Below are 18277 nucleotides of genomic sequence, written 5' to 3'. Positions count from 1 at the left end.
AAGCAGCGTCGGCTTCCCTTCCCGGGTAAATCTTCATTCCTGAGTGTTCCTGAGTAAAGATTTCCACTGAATCCCATCTATCTCAATAGCTGTGCCTTGAGATCAACAGAAAAACCTCTTTCCTTCATATTTTAATGCAACGATACTCGTCTGTCCATGGCAGGTCTCTCCCTTACAAATGCAATGCTCCCTGGCAAGAGGAGACTAAAATACCTTTGCCCTGAAGATCACATACATTAGTAAAGTAGCAATATCAAGTTCAATAGTTGTGTTACACTCAATTGTTTTAAAACAAGGATACAACAGGTTGTGTCCTAAGTATTTGTTCAGAAAAGCAACAAGTCGAATCTGAATTTGTGGCCAAAAGCTAAGCCTTGGTCAGGAGGTATCTGCGGGTGAACTTTTCCTGGCAAAATGAGGAATATCAGTGGGTTTTCTTATGGAAAATGTTGGACTGTGCTAATTGGTGGAAAGGAGCTGAATAATTTATATCTCAGCAGTTGTTTTGCCTAATAACCTGCTAAATACCATTTCCTCCCTCCCCCCTGCCCAGCAATCTTTGAAGACTTCCTAAAAATAAAACTGCAGGAGGGCATTATCATTGCTATTCCTCTTTGTATTTTTGCCACCAATGTGCCAGGCACCTAATGGATGGTAGAAGGTGGTGGAACGACCTACAGAGAGCTTATAGTCTGGGCAGAGAAAGCAGGAGGACAGCCAGTGGATTTGAGGGAGGGGGGAGAGAAGCAGCAAAAATTGAGAGACTGGGCAGTGGTGTTTCTTCAGTGTCTTTCTAACTGAACGTACGTTTAAGAAAACAACTCTTGATTCAGACACATTACCTGCCATGTGGCGAATGGTCTTCTTGCAGTATTCTTCAGCCATCGGCACAACCTTCATCATCTCTCTTCCCCACTGCACCAGGGGTTTCCCTTGTATCGCGTAGGCCACAAAGAGAGCTGTGCATAGGGACCCTAGAAAGCCTGGAATTCATAGACAGCAGAGATTACCAACTCGGGGTCTGTGCGCCTACCATCCTTGCCGTGTCCTTTGTAAAATCATTAGTGGAATGCCTCATGGCTGTTGGGCAGATTAACGAATGTACATAACCTACCTCCGCCTGTTTGCAGGCTGGCTCGTGGCATGTAGAGATTCTTGGCCCGTTGGTTTACAACTTATTTTACATAGAAGGGACCTTCTGTTCTCAGTGATGTAACATGACAGAAATTGAGGTAGGGGTCAAAAATAAACATCATCCAATAATGTAACACTGAAAATCTTCTAATTGAAGTCACATGAAATAACTGACTTGCAGAAAGTGGTTCAATTCCAAGCTGTATCACCTTGCTGACAGAGTCATCCAGCTCAAGTGCTGGGGTTGTCAGATCTAACATTATTTCTGGCTCACTTTAAGGGGACAAGCCCATGTCCCCTTAGAGGAAAGAAGCAATTTTCCAAGTAGCACATGCTATCTGCCTGCCTAGCTAGGTCTTCCATTTTGGATACGAACATAATTAAGATGAACTTTCTGTTAACAGACGCTCAACACTTCCATGACGTCAGAAACAGAGGAGATCATTTCTCATATTTGCCTGTCAAGGCAATCTTGGCAATCTGTCAAGGGCAACAAAATCCACCCAGTGCAACATGCAAAAGAAGGTTAGGAAAACAACCCAGTCATTTAAATAAGCCCCAGGTGAGCAAAGTATTGATGCATGTGCTTCTCTTGGTGCATGGGTCCAAAAGGTTCACTCATGCGTAGAGGTAAGCATGAACTTCATGTGTTTTGCTGAAGGTAAAACCAAATTATTTTAGGAGTTTACAAGTCCAGAAGAAAGGATTACTCATTCTCTCTGCCATAAGACCTACAATACCAGGTCAGGCCGAAGGCATGTCTAACCCAGGATGTCATAGATGTTTTCAGGAAGAATAAAAAAAGCAGGTAGAGACAGTTCAAAGGGTCTCACTCAGATAGACAGCATCTAACCCAATTGCCATAAAGGTCCTTGAGTGTCACATTCAGCATGAGGATGGCAGCAGAGGGTTTAGAGGATGAAGCAAAGGACTAGCAGGGGGCAATGGGTGGTGAAGAGGGTGATAGGGGCTGGGGCATGCCCAGAAGGTTTTTGGGGGACTGGCAGTCTTTTCTTGCCCTCTCCCCAGGTAACCCCCTCCCCTTGCTCCTGGAAGCCCTCATATAGCCCCTGCCCCTCATCAGGGAAGAAAGCAAGCCCCAGCCGAGGTTTCTGGCTCTGCCTATTAATGCCAGTACAGAGTGAGCCTAATTGGTTTGGCTGCTCTGCTCCCCAGAGCTTCTGGACTAGCTTAAGGGCAATTTTAATTACACAGCTTGATTGCTTTTAACAGCAACAGCCCTTCTTGTCCGCTTGCCTGATCCCTTTTGAACCCAGGCGTATCTGTGGACTTTGCAGCTGCCTGTAGCAGCAAGTTCTGCAACTTGACTACGCACGACACAGGGAAGCATTTCCTTTGTCTCTTTGTTTCAGTCCTCACTGACATGTCAATTGGGTTTCCCCTGTCTTTGAGTTATGAGAATCACAACTGACGTTTCCCTGGCACCTTTCAGGATGGTAGTGAGGTCCGTGGTGGCACTTCCACCCCTCTCCTCCCCGCTTCCTCACTGTGTCACTCCTTTCCCAGCTGAAAGCTCCTTCTGGGTGGAATTTCTCCTTGTAAGGAAGGCATTTGATGACCTGGATGCTCCTTGCTGCCATTTTCTGGCTCTAGTAAGTCCTTTCTGAGGTGGAAGACCCAGATTTGCAAGCAGTCTTGTTGCTGCTAATGTGCCATGGACTTTATATATTGGCTTAATGAGACTTCCTGCTTTGTTCTGAATTATTTTCCTCTAATTTTATGCCATCCTGATGGCTTTTCTGACTGCTTCGAAGCACTGAGCGTGTTGAATGTCACCGTTCATTATGGTTTTGTTTATTCCTGTTTAAAGCAGGCAGAATGAATTCACGCTTACATAGCATAGAATATCAGAATGACAGATGCAAATATTCAAAACATTAAATCTACTTGTTTATGTTTTGTTTAGAGAATGTTTCAGATTGTGTCTTAAAATATGCAGAGCTAGATTTTTTTTGCTTTCTACCTTTACCTATAGTGATTGGGTATGACAAAACCTATCAAGAGAGAAATGATATTATCCCCTGAACCATAAACTTGCATGATAACAGCGAGTCATCTCAATGTACATAAATCCTAAAATATGATCTATGCAAGTGACATGAATATGTTTTTGACAAGATGGGTTGTGTTTAATTACTGGGATTCTAGGAGGGAAAACTCCTACTCCTGAGGCTGCTGTTTGTGTAATATACAAGCAAATACGTAAGATTATGTAAGTAATGTATACATGTATAGACTACCCAAGCAAAATTCAAACCAAGGCCTTGGAGTCTGCAAAGCAGAAGCAATTTAACCAGGTGAATTCACAGGAGCAGAGTTAGTTCCCATGGAAGCACAAAGCATCATTAGGGACCTCAGTGCACCAATATGTCAGCAGACATTACCTGTAGGATGGTTGTGAGTCATTCGTCCACACTCAATGCTCACTTCAATAAGTGACTCCAGCCTTTCTGGCTTCCAGTATCGCATCCCTAGACACATGGCTTTTGTGGATGCTCCAAATCCAGAACCTAAAGTAAAAAGATAATGCAAGCATTTAAAAGGAGACTAGTGATACCCAAATATGTTGATAAAATGTGAAACAAGCACATTTTATTAATTCAACCTATGTGTGAGAATTCCTCAGGGAGTGGGAAATTAGCACACAAAGCGAGTTATAAGTTTTGAAAGTTTCTTGAGTGGAGTTTTGCTTCTTGCATTCTGGTTTTACAGGTATATCCCAATATTCTCAAGTACTACGAAGTGCATAGCAGGCTCAGAAAGCAGCATGCTCTCTTGTTCACAGCACTTGTTTGATTCAAACTCTTCATGCCATCTTTACTCATTCTTGGCTGACACCTCTCTTTTGCTTGCTCCAGACGCCAGCACTAGAAACAGAAGTTTGAGAAACAGATGCACTTTTACTACCCGTTTATTTTAGTCGTCTTCATGCTGAAAGCACATGATTAAAACACTTCATATGAGTACCACAGTTGATCTTACAATTTTAACGCACGTTTTGTCCTAGAGAACCCCACAGGTAGTTCACAAAATAATTTCTGCTACATACAAAAATAACGTGTCCAAAAAGAAACTAAAGGCTACAGAGCCAAGTCCTCCAAAGTCAAGCAATGTCAGAATGGAGGTTTCCTGTGCGACCTGGAGTTGGTGTGTGTGTGCACACTCATGATGGTACAGCCTGCACTTACTGAGCGTGGTCTTGAGTATATCTGCCTCGTGCAGCACAGAGTTTATTCATTGAATAGCTAATTCAGTATTTCTTTTAATCCTCAGCCCTGAGTGCACTAACCCAAGTGTTCAACTTTGAAACACTTCAATGAATGGGGAGTTAAATTTACTAATGAGTTTCTCTGCAGTACTTATCACAGTAATATCAGGATCCCACAGAAGTTTTAATGAGCTTATCTTTACAAGGCACCAGTGAGGTGATTATCTCCTCTTTGCAGCTGGTAAGTCAGTGCCCAAAAAAGCATTAGCTCATTACAGGCACCCACCCTGAGACGGATAGGGTTCGATTTTTCAAAGTACTTGGCATTTTTCAGCACTGTCTTTGCTCAGTCACACGTCCCAGTGACCTTGGGTATAGCTAAGAGCAATCAGCATTTCTCTACATGGTCTCTGGAAGATAAGAGGCATATTTATGCCACCTAATTTTAGCCTCCGTGGAACCTGCATTAGGAGGATATTCTCCATGACTTTCCCAGATGGGCAGCATCTGAAAAAGGCCGTATGCCCATTAGCCAGTATGATGGTGTAGTAGGAGCAATTAATTGGCCAGAGTTCATCGAAGTAGCCAATGCCAAGGAGCAAGAGTCAGGGTTTTTAGACACCAATCTTGAGAAAAGCCTTCAGTTGTTCCCTTGGGCTGTGCCCGCTGGGGGTGCAGAGCACCTGAGGCTCTCTTGGAGCACCGCTTGCTGCTCCCAAGGAGCTCAAGTTTGGGTGTCCTAAGATCATGAGTGTGATCAAAGAGTGGTAGAGGTAGAGGTAGCCAGTATGATGGTGTAGTAGGAGCAATTAATTGGCCAGAGTTCATCGAAGTAGCCAATGCCAAGGAGCAAGAGTCAGGGTTTTTAGACACCAATCTTGAGAAAAGCCTTCAGTTGTTCCCTTGGGCTGTGCCCGCTGGGGGTGCAGAGCACCTGAGGCTCTCTTGGAGCACCGCTTGCTGCTCCCAAGGAGCTCAAGTTTGGGTGTCCTAAGATCATGAGTGTGATCAAAGAGTGGTAGAGGAGACGGCAGGAAGATTTACTTCAAGCCAAACTGAAGCCTGAGCCAAACTAACATCAGCCACCTATTGGCATGTTCAGGTGCAATACAGACCAACTAGGATCTGAATTTCAAGAGGAGAGCTCTTCTCCCCAGAGAGCTGCTATCCTGAGTGAGCACTCTTGTTAGATGATGTAATTAGGTTAGCTGAAGACATTTCTTCCTTTCCCCCTCAAAGTCTAATGTGTAAATTTTGCATGCAATAACTCTTCCAAAAAACAGCTAAACACTTGATAGATGTGACATGAAAGGTTTTGCAAAATACCATTTTATTCCCTGCAAGCTCAGAGCTTGCTTCCTCATCCCTTGCTAGCCTTTCTGATAGCAGTGAAAGGGGCCCTCTCCACAACACCTTTGGCCACTGCTCCTCACAAAAAAGCTGAATACTTGTTCTGCAAATGGTGCGTTTTCTCCCATACCTCACATATACTGCAGCTGTAGTGCCTGGTTATTTAGGAGCCAGGAGCAGATAAAAGTGTCTGCCTTTCCCTCAAATCACATAGAAACAACAAGAAAAAGTCAGGAAAGAAATTCAGAGCACCAGTCAGCTTAACTGGGATAATATGTCTTCTGCTTGCAAGACCAAACTCTACATTAAACCATCTGCTGCCATAGAGCAGCAGGTACGAGTCTTCTCCATCATGCAATCCTGGTTCCTCCAAAGGACACAATTCATGCTGGTTATCCAAAAGGGAAGGCTGTTGCGCTACACATCGTTACTAACTGAGTAACATCTCTTAGTGTCTCCAAAGTGGAGAATGGACTACAGTATTTTGACTGCTGGTCTGAAGGAGCTTGACTTTGCAACTTCATTGTGTTCCTCCAGTCTAGGAAGTGATATTAAAACCTGCTGCAGAATTAGACAAGCAAACTCCATAACAAAAAAAGAAAAAATCCATCATATGGAGTAGCATTAAGCCATTGCATGGAGTAACACTAAGCCTAGACTGGGCTTCAGGTGATTAACAGCTGTTACCTCCCATGTCTCAGTATCTACCATGTGAATCAATGAAGGGACAGCAAGAATAGACCAAGTAACGGGTGAGACGTAAAAACATAAAGACTGTCCTCCACAATCAGACCAAAGGTCTACCCAACTTATGATGTCTGGCAGTGGCCAAAGGAGAGAATACTCAAAAAACAGTAAATTAAAAGTACAATGATGCTACCCCTTCATATTAATTAAACTGCTGACAATTTGTCTCTCTGAGGCAACTGGTTATTCGCCTTTCTGCTTACCAACCCTTGAAGGATTTGCCTTTGGTGAATTTGCCCAGCCTTTTTTTTTTGAAGTCACATGAACTGTAGCATCTGCAAATCGGCATTGGAAAATAGTTGTGCAGCTTCATTAGGCGTTGTGTGAAGAAGCCCTTCCTTTTGGTTGCTTTGAGCACATGACCTGCTACTTTCACTTGAAGTCCCTGGTTCCTGTGCTGGAGGAGACAGTGAGTGTTCTCTGTGGTGTTGTCCATCCCATCCTCCCTGCTCCCCCGCATATGACTTTTCATTTATCTGCATTGTTTGGTTCTGCTGCTGTGCAACAGTAGCAACTCTTCCACAACTCTTCCACAACTTTGGCTTTGTTGACCCACTATGCATTTGCATTTCCAGTTTGTGGACATGATGAAGAACAGAGGTCCGACACAAGTACCTCCTCCTCTATGGAGAAGACAGACTGCAATCTCCTGCTTTTTATTTACTGTTTTTTAACCAGTTGTCTGTCCTCAGGATAACTTTTCTGTCACCCTTTGGCAACTTAGTGCCTCATTGCTTAGATAAGGGACCTTGTTGAATGTCTTTTGGAAATCCTAACAAACCACCTTCACATCTCCTTTTTCCTCCTGTTTCTTGGCTATTTCACAAGCTTTCTAATAGATTTCTGAGGTGTGACTTCTTTTCACAAAAGCTGTGTTGACACTTTCTTATTACGTCATTTTCATTTATGCATGATGTTCTCTTTTAGTATGTAATGCCTCAGTGTCCTTTTCTTCACTCTACATCTGTAGAATAATAAAGATCAGCTTAATGGCTGCTAAGCCCTGAAGAGGACGTGTCTTACAGACCTGCATGAGAACTTAGAGCCTGGCCCCTTTGTCTCCTGTCCCTCTGTGGCTTAGCCTTCATTTTTGTTCTCCAGCTTTCTGCATTTAACTTATACTTTTTCTTCATGCCACCACCAAAAAGGTACTGCTTTCAAGTGCTACTAGGAAGCCCCACAGCTGCACCAGTAGCTGCAAATAAAGACCAGTTTGGATGCTGGAGCCCCAGCCTGAAATGCACATGATACAGGTAGAGCCAAGCTGCCATTTGGCTGGACCTTCAGCATGTCTCCACAGGTACATCTCCAGCTCAGGGGGTACCACCTTATGTCCAAGATGTCTCTTCTGAACAGTCTGAGCTTTTAGCAACAGAGGAAAACATTTTTACCATGTTCCAGAGACAGTGCACTCATCTGTATCAAAAATTTAAACAAATGCTGACAGACAAACAGCAGCAAACACTCAACAGTGAAAATTTCAGCCTTGAGCTTATCAATTCCATAAATTGGAAACAAGTTCTTAAAGTGGAAGATGCTAGAGAGCCTTGGACAGGTCTTCTGCTGGTCACAGGAATCTCACCAGCCTTTAACATAATTTGGGTACCTCTTTGTAGTCGTGTGGCAGTGAGCATGGCATGAGGTGGCAAAGACAACACACAGGGCAGTTTGACTTAAGAACTCAGAGTGCTGACTATACCCACATGAATTTAAGAGAAAAGCTTCATATAAGCAATGGAAAATTACCTAAGCTATGATTTCACTGGTCCATGAAGGCTAGCATATTAATTCTTGCTAGAAGTGAGGTAAGATAAAATGACCACAGGAAACCAGCATTTTGGTTCCAGCTCATCGAAGGTATTACCTGACTTGTAGGCATTCAATGCCCTTGGAATGTTTTTGCCTTGAGAAGAAATGAAAATTCAATTAAAAAGTTAATTATGTCCATAGCAGTGTCAGGTCCCATGGTAGGCTGAACATCTCCACCTCAGGTCACTGGTTCTTTTGCTCTCATGGTGAAAAAAAAAGGCTTCTTGAGATGTTCAGGATTATATTTGTCAGATCAGATGGAGAAGGAAGGTTTTAGCTGCCAGGTCTCAAGGCAAGAATTAATTTTAGATCATTCTAGCTCAGACTATCCTAAGAGCAAATAGTTTCACTGAATTTCACTGAATTTTTAGAGTTGGAAGGGACCATAGAGATCATCTAGTCCAACTCCCCTGCTAAAGCAGGACCATCCAGAGCATGTCAGATCATGCCACTCAGGACTGCATCCAGGCGGTTCTTGAAAATCTCCAAAGAAAGTTCATCATGGAAAGCTGGGGAGGAGGAAGGCTAAAAGAAGAGATGTGGCTCCAACACAGCAATGGACTGGGGAACAGCCGGGATCCACTGCTGGAGGTGGTGAGAGCTGCTCAGGGCCACCACCAGCTCCCATAATCATTTTAACCAAATTTTACTCACTGTCAATCAGAAAACACATGACAACTGCCAAGGGGTCACTCTCAGATCTTCCTGGCTAATAGTGCTGGATAAATGGGGAGGGGATCCTTTTCCCTCCCAGCAGCTGTTGAGAGAAGCGGGGGCTGAGTGAGGGATGCTTTTTGTGTCAGAGAAAACTGGCTGCAGAGACCCAGAAATAGCCATGGCATTGTGCCACCGCGTCTTTGCCACGATGTTGGATCAATATGCAATGCTGTTGAGCGGTGCCAATACGTTCTGCCATGGAAGAGCATCACACACCGGCACAGCACAACGTCCGTGTGAGCTGCCATCCTCTTGTGGCTGCTCAGGTCTACCTCCTCCTCCTCCTCTGATGGTGTGGTGTCTCTACAGTCTTTCAAGATTGTGTGTGTGCACACATCTGTATGTACAGTCTTTCAAGATTGTGTGTGTGCACACAGCTGTATGTGTGTTGCCCAGGGAAGCTGTGGATGCCCCATCCCTGGAAGTGTTCAAGGCCAGGCTGGATGGGGCTTTGAGCAACCTGGTCTAGTGGGAGGTATCCCTGCCCATGGCAGGGGGGTTGGAACTAGATGATCCTTGAGGTCCCTTCCAACCCAAACCATTCTATGATTCTATGATACTATGATTCTACTTAACTTGAAGCAGAAATTCAATTCATCATAAAACGGAATTATCATAAAAAGAAAGAAAGAGAGGGTCATGGGCAGAGAAACAGGGCTAAGAATATTGGGGATTATAAGCAAAACCAGTCATAGTTGTTAGCAGGGCTTCCACCTGGAGGCAACTCTCTGCTTCCCCTCCAGTGAACACGTTGGTGCACAGAGCATTTCACAGGCTCAGCTTTTTGTTTCACATCTGCCATCACTGAGAAGATCCAAGGCTACAAACATTTAAACGGAAAACAGCAGAAAATATTTCTTAAAATAACCATTAAACTCAAGGACAAAGATCCGCACCCAGAGGCACAAAGCCAAGAACAAAGTCTCTTTAAATAGATGTTAAAGAGGGAAGGGTTCATTTACGAGAGGACATAGTGCCCTACAGAAGGAATTCCTGGCAGATCTCTTGCCATCCTCAGGGAAACATGGAAACGTTTCAGGGTTAGTGGCCTTTGATGTCAGGGGGGGAAAAGGAAACAGTCTCCATACAGCCACAAACACCGAAAGCATGCATTATTTACGCCAGGGTCTATAAACGGGAAGCGGTACCGTACCCTTTTCGTTGAAGGGTGTGTGCCAAGCGAGGAGGTAGTTGTCTGGTTTTAATTCCCTGCAGCCTTCAATGGTGGCGGGGTCTGGCCGCCTCCCCGAGAGCTTGTCGATAGCATCCACGTAGCGTTTTACCAGCTCCCGGTACAGGTCTTCCAAACACCAGTAATCTGCTCGGAGGAGGGAAAGGAAGGTTGCCACGTGAAGCCAAAAGAGCAAGAGAGTGCTGAAAACAAACAAGCAAGCTCACTATGCGTTTAAGAAACGTTCCTGTTTCCACTTCCAATACACCAGCTCGTGTTTCTGGTGCCACTGTCAACACGTCTTTACACACCACGAGGGAGGGCTGGAGGGAGAACAGCCTCCTCTCCCCCTTATCATCTTTTCCTGCTTTCCTTTCCACTCTTAATTCCTTTAATTGGAAAGGTGACGCATTCTGTTCATCAACAGTAGCTGCTCAGGGGCTTTATTTAGGCTCCGTGGTGGGAGGTATTTACGGAGGTGTCTAACTGTAAGGTGAGTGTGTTGCCATTGTGGGGACTGGGAGCGCGCGTGGAGCCAGCTGTGCCTGGCTCAGCCCGTGCCTTTGCCATCATCTGCACACACCAATCCAATTTAAAAGTAAAAGCCTTCTTTTAAAATTTTTTTTTAAATTACCACTGAATTATTTTAAAGATGTATGTATGATTAAACAAAAAAAATGCAAATTAGTGACATTATTTTTTATTCCGTATTTTGTATTTATTTTGTCTGAAATTTGTAAATCTTTCATGCAGGCATCCCTGTATCTTATGTTGGTACAGTAACCAGAAGAGCGAGCTTTTATAAAAATGATTATAAAGATGAGTTAGAGTAGTAAATCCCTACAGTCTATAGTATTTCCAGCGGATAAATTTATTTCTGGAATAAGCTCACTAACAATATCTGCATATAGATTATTTTTACCAAGGCCTATAGTCCTGCCTTTGGAGGAAGCTTCCACCTGTTAAATATATACTGTTTCTTTGGTATAGCTGCATCTCTCGGCTGCTGTTGTGTGTTGCTGGTCTTGAGGGAGCCCTCAGCTCTTGCTGAGGAGAAGCTCCCACTGGCACCTGTCAGAACTGTGTAATCAGTGGGAACTGAGGAGACTGTCAAGTTTTGTTTTTTATATGTATTTATATCTTTTCTACGTACTTAGAGAAACCCCATTTAATACTTGGTTTGACGCAGATTGAATGGCACAGGAGGGGAAGTTCTTCTAAAAATATCCTTATTTTGTCACAGATGGTGATATCTTGACATCCACGCAAGAAGTTTAACTTAAGAGAAAGTTTGGAGCCCCACAAACCAGAGCCACTTGAAAGTATCCATTATGCAGACAGGGGAATAAAAAGCTGCAGTGTAAAATCAAGATTCCCCTCCTTTTGCTTAATAAAAAAATTACCCTGTCCATTATGCTGGCCATCCCATGTACAATCCTAGAGGAACAAGATACTTTCAAGCTGCCGACTCTTTCCAGATTTAGGAATCAGGTGTCAGTTTATCTGGGTGGGAGCCAGGAGCAGGATTTACCGCCCAGCAGCTTCTGCAGAAGCCTTGTCCCCAGAGCCCCTGCAGTCCAGCACCTCCGGGCTGCCTGAGCCCACCACGGCTCCTGCAAGCACCACCAGGCTGCCATCTCAGACACCAAGTCAATAGGACTTGTTCTTTATTTAGAAATGAACTCTTATTTTTTTAAAATCCGTGTTTATGTCAGAGAGGAAAAGTCTTTCCTTGTAGGAGAGGTAGTTCCCCTGCTTTTGATGATGCTGGTCTTGTTCCTTCCTTATGGGACAGATTCCTACTGGAAGTAGATGCCTCATTTGTCCTTCATTGTGGGATCAAACTTTCAGACTGTGCACACGGTGGATTTGGGGTGTGCCAGCTCAGTCTGCAGCCGTGCCAGCAGCCCCTGCTGCTTCTGGCCACGGTGCTCCTGGGATGTCCTCTCTGCAGCCAGCAAAACACTGGCCAAAATCACCTCCATCCTTAACACAAACCTCCACCTCATGCTTGGCTGCTGCTGCAGCCTCAGGCTGGGACCCCCCCCGAGGACAGCACGCCAGTGATGGGACCTCACGGCAAGCCCTGGGCATGTCCACCCCAGCCTGCAAGCATCCCGCACGTACCTGAGGTATGCACCCAGGGGGTGCTGCCCGTGGCCAGCGGGCAGCCAGCCAGGGGAACGGGACATGCAGGGAGCAGGGCAGTGACAGACAGGAATGTTTTTATTGCTAATTCTCACCTTTTTTTTTTTTTTTTTTTTTTGGGCTGGTAAAGTTTCAGGCACCCAATGTCACAGAACCACAGAATGGTAGGGGTTGGAAGGGACCTTTGGAGATCATCTAGTCCAACCTCCCCTGCCAAAGCAGGTCCACCTAAAGCAGGCTGGACAGGAACGCATCCAGGAAGGTTTTGAATATCTCCAGAGAAGGAGACTCTACAACCTCTCTGGGCAGCCTGTTCCAGTGCTCTGCCACCCTCAAAGTAAAGAAGTTGTTCCTCATGTTGAGATGGAATTTCCCGTGTTCCAGCTTGTGCCTATTGCCCCTCATCCTGCCTCTGGGCTCCACTGAGAAGAGTCTTTATATATTCTTTAAAGTCTCAGACACTGGCAGCGAGAGCTCCCTGCCACATGAGGATGGCAGGTCCCTGGGACTGGTGGCAGCTGCCTTCAGCCTCACAGACCCATGTTCACCCTGTTGACTTGGGTGATTTTGTACTCGGGCAGGGCCATGACCAAGCCCAGTGGCTTTTTGGTGTTCTCCTTGCCAGGAGGAGACACTGCTGTGGGCTGGAGTGGTTCTATTTCCCTGGTGGGTAGCAGAGAGAAGGACTTGCTTTCCACCATCTTACTACAAAATGAAGATTTCTTACTAAAATTCCCCACACCAGCTTGTTGCTTTCTCACCAGCCGATAAAAGCACCTTTTTAAAAAGCTTGTCTGATCAGGCCAAGGAAATGAAAGTGCAGGATAGGCACAGCTGATGGGAATTATAGCTGAGACTTTTTTTCTTTAGAGCCACAGTGCTCCTGCTATATTTAAGAAATAAGATTTATTATTTTACTGTTAGTCTAACTGGCTTGATTACCCAGAAGGTTTGGTTTTAGAGAGTTCAATAAGCAAGAAACATACGATACATATTTAATCATAGCCTACATTCAGAAATATGTTAGTCATCTTTTTTCTTGATAGGCTGACATCTTGCCCTTATCTTTAGTGTATTAGCTACCCCTTAAACCATTGGTTAGCTAATAGCCAAGCATGAAGAGTCCAGCACACTCTTCAACTGATCTCTGTGTACTAAATTTAGAGCAGATTGGAAGCAGGCAGATAAAACGGTGAAACAGAAGCACAAGGGAAATTTCATTGACGTGAAGCTCCATTGTGAGCTTCTGCTACTGTTAGCTATCCAGTGTTACACGTGTTGAGAAAAATCAAGGATATTTTTATAAAGATTAAAAGTTTTGATCTGTTCTGAAGAATCAAAATATTGCTGAATGGTCACTGTCTACCGGCGTACTTCTGACGATGATCTTGACAGTCTCAGAAAGCTCTAGTCCAATGGGTAGGGTGTCGATATAAATATCATCACATCTTACAGAAGACTATTCCTACCTTAAGAAAACCCAAATGTTCTCTCTCAAACTATTGTGATTTTAGAAGACATTCATTAATACTTCCATTAATACTGATAGACTGATATTCTAACATAGTATGTTAGAATAGTTTTTGGACTAAAGACACAGAGGTCTCCTTAGAACACAAATTGCTCCCTTTCTGGCCTTGCAGGTGCAACCCTTTGCCCGAGAGGCAGCAAGGAGGAGACAATGCTTGAGATTTTAGCCTGAAAGAGACATTAAGGTGACTCTACTCCAGCCCGGAGTTCTGAGCATAAACATCTTAAAAATGTACTTAGAAGAGCTCTTATCGCTTACAGAAGAATTTCTAGTGGCTATCTTATTCCCTGACGTATTAAGGTGTGCAGGTAGTCTACTTAGCAATTATTTTTGTCACGCTGGACATGCGGTGTTTTAGTCTTTAAGCTTTAACCAACTGCATAAACCTAGGGAAAACCTGGGGAGAGCTCCTCCGCGTTCAAGAAATCAAAGCTCCCCAGTTTGTGCAAGATTACGCTCAGGGAGGAGACAGGCTAACGCACGTTATCAGTCACGTAAGAGGCATTTCTGACACACTTTCTGATGACATCCCCAGCACTCAGGCTTACTCTAAGAAGCGTGGCAGCTCGGTGGTTTTGTCCCTTTCCAGCCTGCGCTGGCTCGTCCCGGCGTACCCACCTGTGATGACGGCCTCCGCCGTAGCCATGTGCATGAGCGTGTTGTCGCTTACTGGCCACTTGTCGGGAGAGAGCACCAGGTTCTCCAGCCCTCCGATTTCCTTCAGCTCCTGCTGGATTTTCGCCCCTAAGGCATTGTTTTCTCGGGAGAAGTTGCGATAACCGAGAGCATCCCCTACCCCAGCCAGCACCAGCGCAGCCTTGAATTTATCCATCCCCGAGACGCTTCCCGCTTTCCTCTTGTCCGAGGAAGCCACCGAATCTCGATCTTCCTTTGTTCCTTTGCCTTTGCCTCAGCTCCCCCGACACTTTATATCAGCCATTGTGTCACACCGAGGGCGCTCTCTATAAGGCAAGGACTTCCTTTTCTGGCTCTGCAGATGCCATCTCTTGTCCGGGACCTGACGGAGAGGAAATATTTCATAACCCCAGGATTTTGCAGTGGCTTTGGTCAATGAAACCTCAAGACTGGACCTGCAAAGGGAAGGGCAAAAGCCTCGTTTCTGCAACCCGGCGTAAAGCAAGCCAGGAAATCCTGAGCCCTACCCAGCCTAAGTAACTCTACACCCAGAAAAACAGCTGTCTCCCCTGGGCTGTTTATTTATTTAATAACTTGCAAATTAATATATTTTCCTGCCCTTTTTCTGATACGCTGGAGTTGGCCTCCCCTTCAGGGAGCAGTCAGAAGGAAAGCCTGTGAAAAAGGGAATTTCCAAACTCTGTAAGCCCTAAAATGAGGGTTTAGACAGTAAGAGATCTGGTCAATGCAGACGGCTTCTCCCGTTTCTAATTATGCTCGATGGTGATACTTTGTTAACGGCTTTCTTGCTGGGTTCCATCTACGACAAGAATGTTTTGCTAATTCACCGCCCCCCTGGATAAACACTGAGCAAAAAAACAGCTTCAATCCCCTGCCTCTTACTCCCTGGCAAAGAGTGACTTTTTCCTAAGATCAGGCACAGCCCACATTTGGACTACTGGAAGGAAACTATTTTGAAAGATGTATTTAAATGGCATCCTGTGAGTCTAAGAAAGTTCATGGAAGAAGAAATCCCACCTGGTAAGAACCGAGCTTTATTAATACCATCCTTTCAAACTTGATACCCTTGCAATTCCGTGCTTCGTTCTGTTACTACAGGATGCTTTCTGTGCTTCTGCCATGCAGTGCAAGAAGGGGCTCTGTGGTCTGGCAGCCTTTTCAACATGTCTCACCCACAAACACACCTCTGTGTAGGCTGAACATCTTCCTTCAAGGGGCCTGCTGAGATGATTGATTCAGGTCATGGTTCCCAGCGACCATCCATGCTGTCCCAAAGACTCACAAATTGCTACTAACCAGAAAGCTTTGATTGGCTTGACTGTAATTTTGATAAAGGATGCCTAGGGAAAGATTTTTGCTCTTTTATCTTTTTCAGAAAGCAATACTGACTGCTATTTGGGTGGAAAAGCAGTGTAAAGGATGCATCCTTCTATCACCCAGAACAATAAGTAGTTAATCATGGACTGAGCTATTGACATATGTAAAAATATCACAGTACTTCACAAGAAGCCTTAATGCATCTTCAGAACACAGACCAGCATCGCCATCCCTATTCTACATTGTAAGAAATAAGGTGCCAAAGTGGTGAAAGTGGCCTCTATTAGTACATTCTTGTTTTAAAGATTAGGACTGGGGTAAACAGAAGTGCTGAGTATTAAGAAGAGGACACTGAGAGTGTGTCTTCATTGCTACGAAGGAACAAGTCTGAACTGAAAAAAGCACAAAAAAGGGGCAATTATGGCTTAGGATACCAGAGTCACTATGTAGGGACCAAGGGTGATGCAAGGCCAAATGTTCTACAGTGGGGTCATGGCCAGCCTGCTCTAGAGACAGCTCACCCTGAGCAGTGAGGATGCCAGCCCCTCTGACCTGCATGGCTGTGGGAACGGGCATCACCTCCCACGACGGGGGTATTTAAGCAAGGTAGAGGTCATCTTAGAATCATAGAATTGTTTAGGTTGGAAGGGACCTTAAAGATCATCTAGTCCAACCATCAACCTAACTCTGACAAAAAAATAAATAAGAAACAGGAAATAAAAATTACTAAACCATATTCCTGAGGACGATGTCTACCCATCTTTTGAACACCTCCAGGGATGGTGCCTCAACCACTTCCCTGGGCAAAATCTTGGAGCCACCCATGCACTGTCAGAGTTACCTCCGGTTCTGCACGTCCGGGAAGTGAACACTCGAAATGGAAAACTAAGGCCAAGGCAGTTTACCAAAGCCACACCAGGCAGAAGCACAGATGTTGATGTCTCCGTCACAGGCCCGTGCACCCTCCTGCGGCACCCACCTCTTCTCTATTCCCTCAGAGCATTAGGGTTTGGAAGCACATAAGAAGTTGAACTCGCCAAGCAAGGACAGGAGAAATCACCTGCTGAGGCACAGCAGAGAGCTAGTGAGGGCCTCATCAGATGGAAGGTTCCTTCCTGAAAATGGGCAAAGCTATTCTTAGTTTTCCATTTATCTCTTCCTTCTGCATGTGGCTGGCAGTTACACTGCCCTTTTGCCTCCCGTGGACTTCACCCTGTTGCACGCACACTTGGCTGCTTGTAACACAGCCCAAATTAGGAATAAAATCTTTGGCTTTAGAAACAAGGCTATATTGAAAACCCAGAGAAGATTTCAGTGAAGTTCTATTTTTCAACTCTACAAAATGGAATACGCAACAAAGAACTTAACTTTCATTTAATTTGTTAATTGCACACGATTTTTTCATGTAGTACTTTCAGCCACTGTGAGCTTTCTGGGCAGAGGTAGGTCAGGCACCCCAATATCTGACACACCTTCTTCCCCCAAAGGAGACAATTTTTTAAGATATGCAAGTCTGACATTTTACAACACGGCCAAAATACAATAACTGCGTTAAGATGAGTAAGTATTCATTTATCATATATATTCACAAAAGGAAAAACACCTAAGTAGACCTGGCAAAAAATGTTTGGTAAATGTTAAATCAGATGAAAATGCAGCTTTGGTGACCTCTCATTAGTGTACATATGACTGGTTTCAGATGGGAAGAATTCAGAAACAAGGAATGGGAAGGCAGGAAAGAGAAAAGACTTCTCCATGTCGGTGGCAGCACACTGCTGTTTCAGCTCTATTGCATTTGAAACCCTGTATGAGAACATGAGAGCATGCCTTCAGCAAATGTGGCTCCACCTGCCTCCTCCACCTGAGGGGATGGGACTCCATGATCTCCACCGCCCATGAGAGGGCTCCTGGGCTCTACAGGCACTGCTGTCTTTTATGAATAAATGAACTGATGGAAGTAGCGTGGGCTGAGACTGCTCTGTCAACACAAGCCCGTCAGCAGTTTAAGTTAAAAGAAGATGACTACACCCCAAGTACTTCACCTGGGAGTGAGCGATGCAAACTGACCCATCCAAAGGGTGCAGAGCTCTGTCCTATAAAAGTAGAGTTGGTACCAGATGGGTATCCAACTTCTGTCAGAGCTGCATCCTTGCAACTACTGAAGTGAAGGGTTTCCCTTTGGCAACATGATCGTTCCTTCAGCAATGATACTAATTACAGAACAACGTTCAGTTGAGATCCAGGAAAAAACAGACTGCTTTTTCTCAATTTTTTAATAGCAGGGATGAATAATTTTTGTACCACTTTACATCACTGCCTTAAAGAAAAAATATTGCTTTAACATCACAGCATGGAATTCTTTCTTCTTTACTCTGTTGACAGAAAGCCTGTGTCACGACATGAAGCCTATAGGGTTTGTCTGACAACAAATAGCATATTTCACTGCTTGTAAAGGAGGCACAAGAAA

The 18277-nt window shown here is 44.6% G+C and overlaps 1 protein-coding gene across 5 annotated transcripts in view; it reads right to left on the bottom strand.

Annotated features, from left to right (window-relative positions):
- Positions 1 to 14960, bottom strand: part of ADPRHL1 (ADP-ribosylhydrolase like 1) — a 34119-nt gene extending 19159 nt beyond the window's left edge. For 2 of the 5 annotated variants that reach the window (XM_014944173.1, XM_014944172.1), the window contains exons 1-4: positions 14455 to 14736; positions 10140 to 10304; positions 3540 to 3665; positions 843 to 983 (exon numbers count right to left, since the gene is read on the bottom strand). In XM_014944173.1, coding sequence (XP_014799659.1) covers positions 843 to 983; positions 3540 to 3665; positions 10140 to 10304; positions 14455 to 14668 — 646 coding nt within the window. In that variant the 5' untranslated portion in view covers positions 14669 to 14736. Of the gene's footprint in view, positions 1 to 842; positions 984 to 3539; positions 3666 to 3760; positions 4023 to 4343; positions 4482 to 10139; positions 10305 to 14454 lie in introns of those variants that run through there. The other 3 variants (XM_014944169.1, XM_014944170.1, XM_014944171.1) reach the window with 3 other exon arrangements.
- Positions 14961 to 18277: the final 3317 nt, after the last annotated feature.

The sequence above is a fragment of the Calidris pugnax genome, unplaced genomic scaffold (assembly GCF_001431845.1).
Source record: "Calidris pugnax isolate Ruff unplaced genomic scaffold, ASM143184v1 scaffold69, whole genome shotgun sequence".
Taxonomy (NCBI): domain Eukaryota; kingdom Metazoa; phylum Chordata; class Aves; order Charadriiformes; family Scolopacidae; genus Calidris; species Calidris pugnax.
This window is presented reverse-complemented; position numbering and strand designations above follow the sequence as displayed.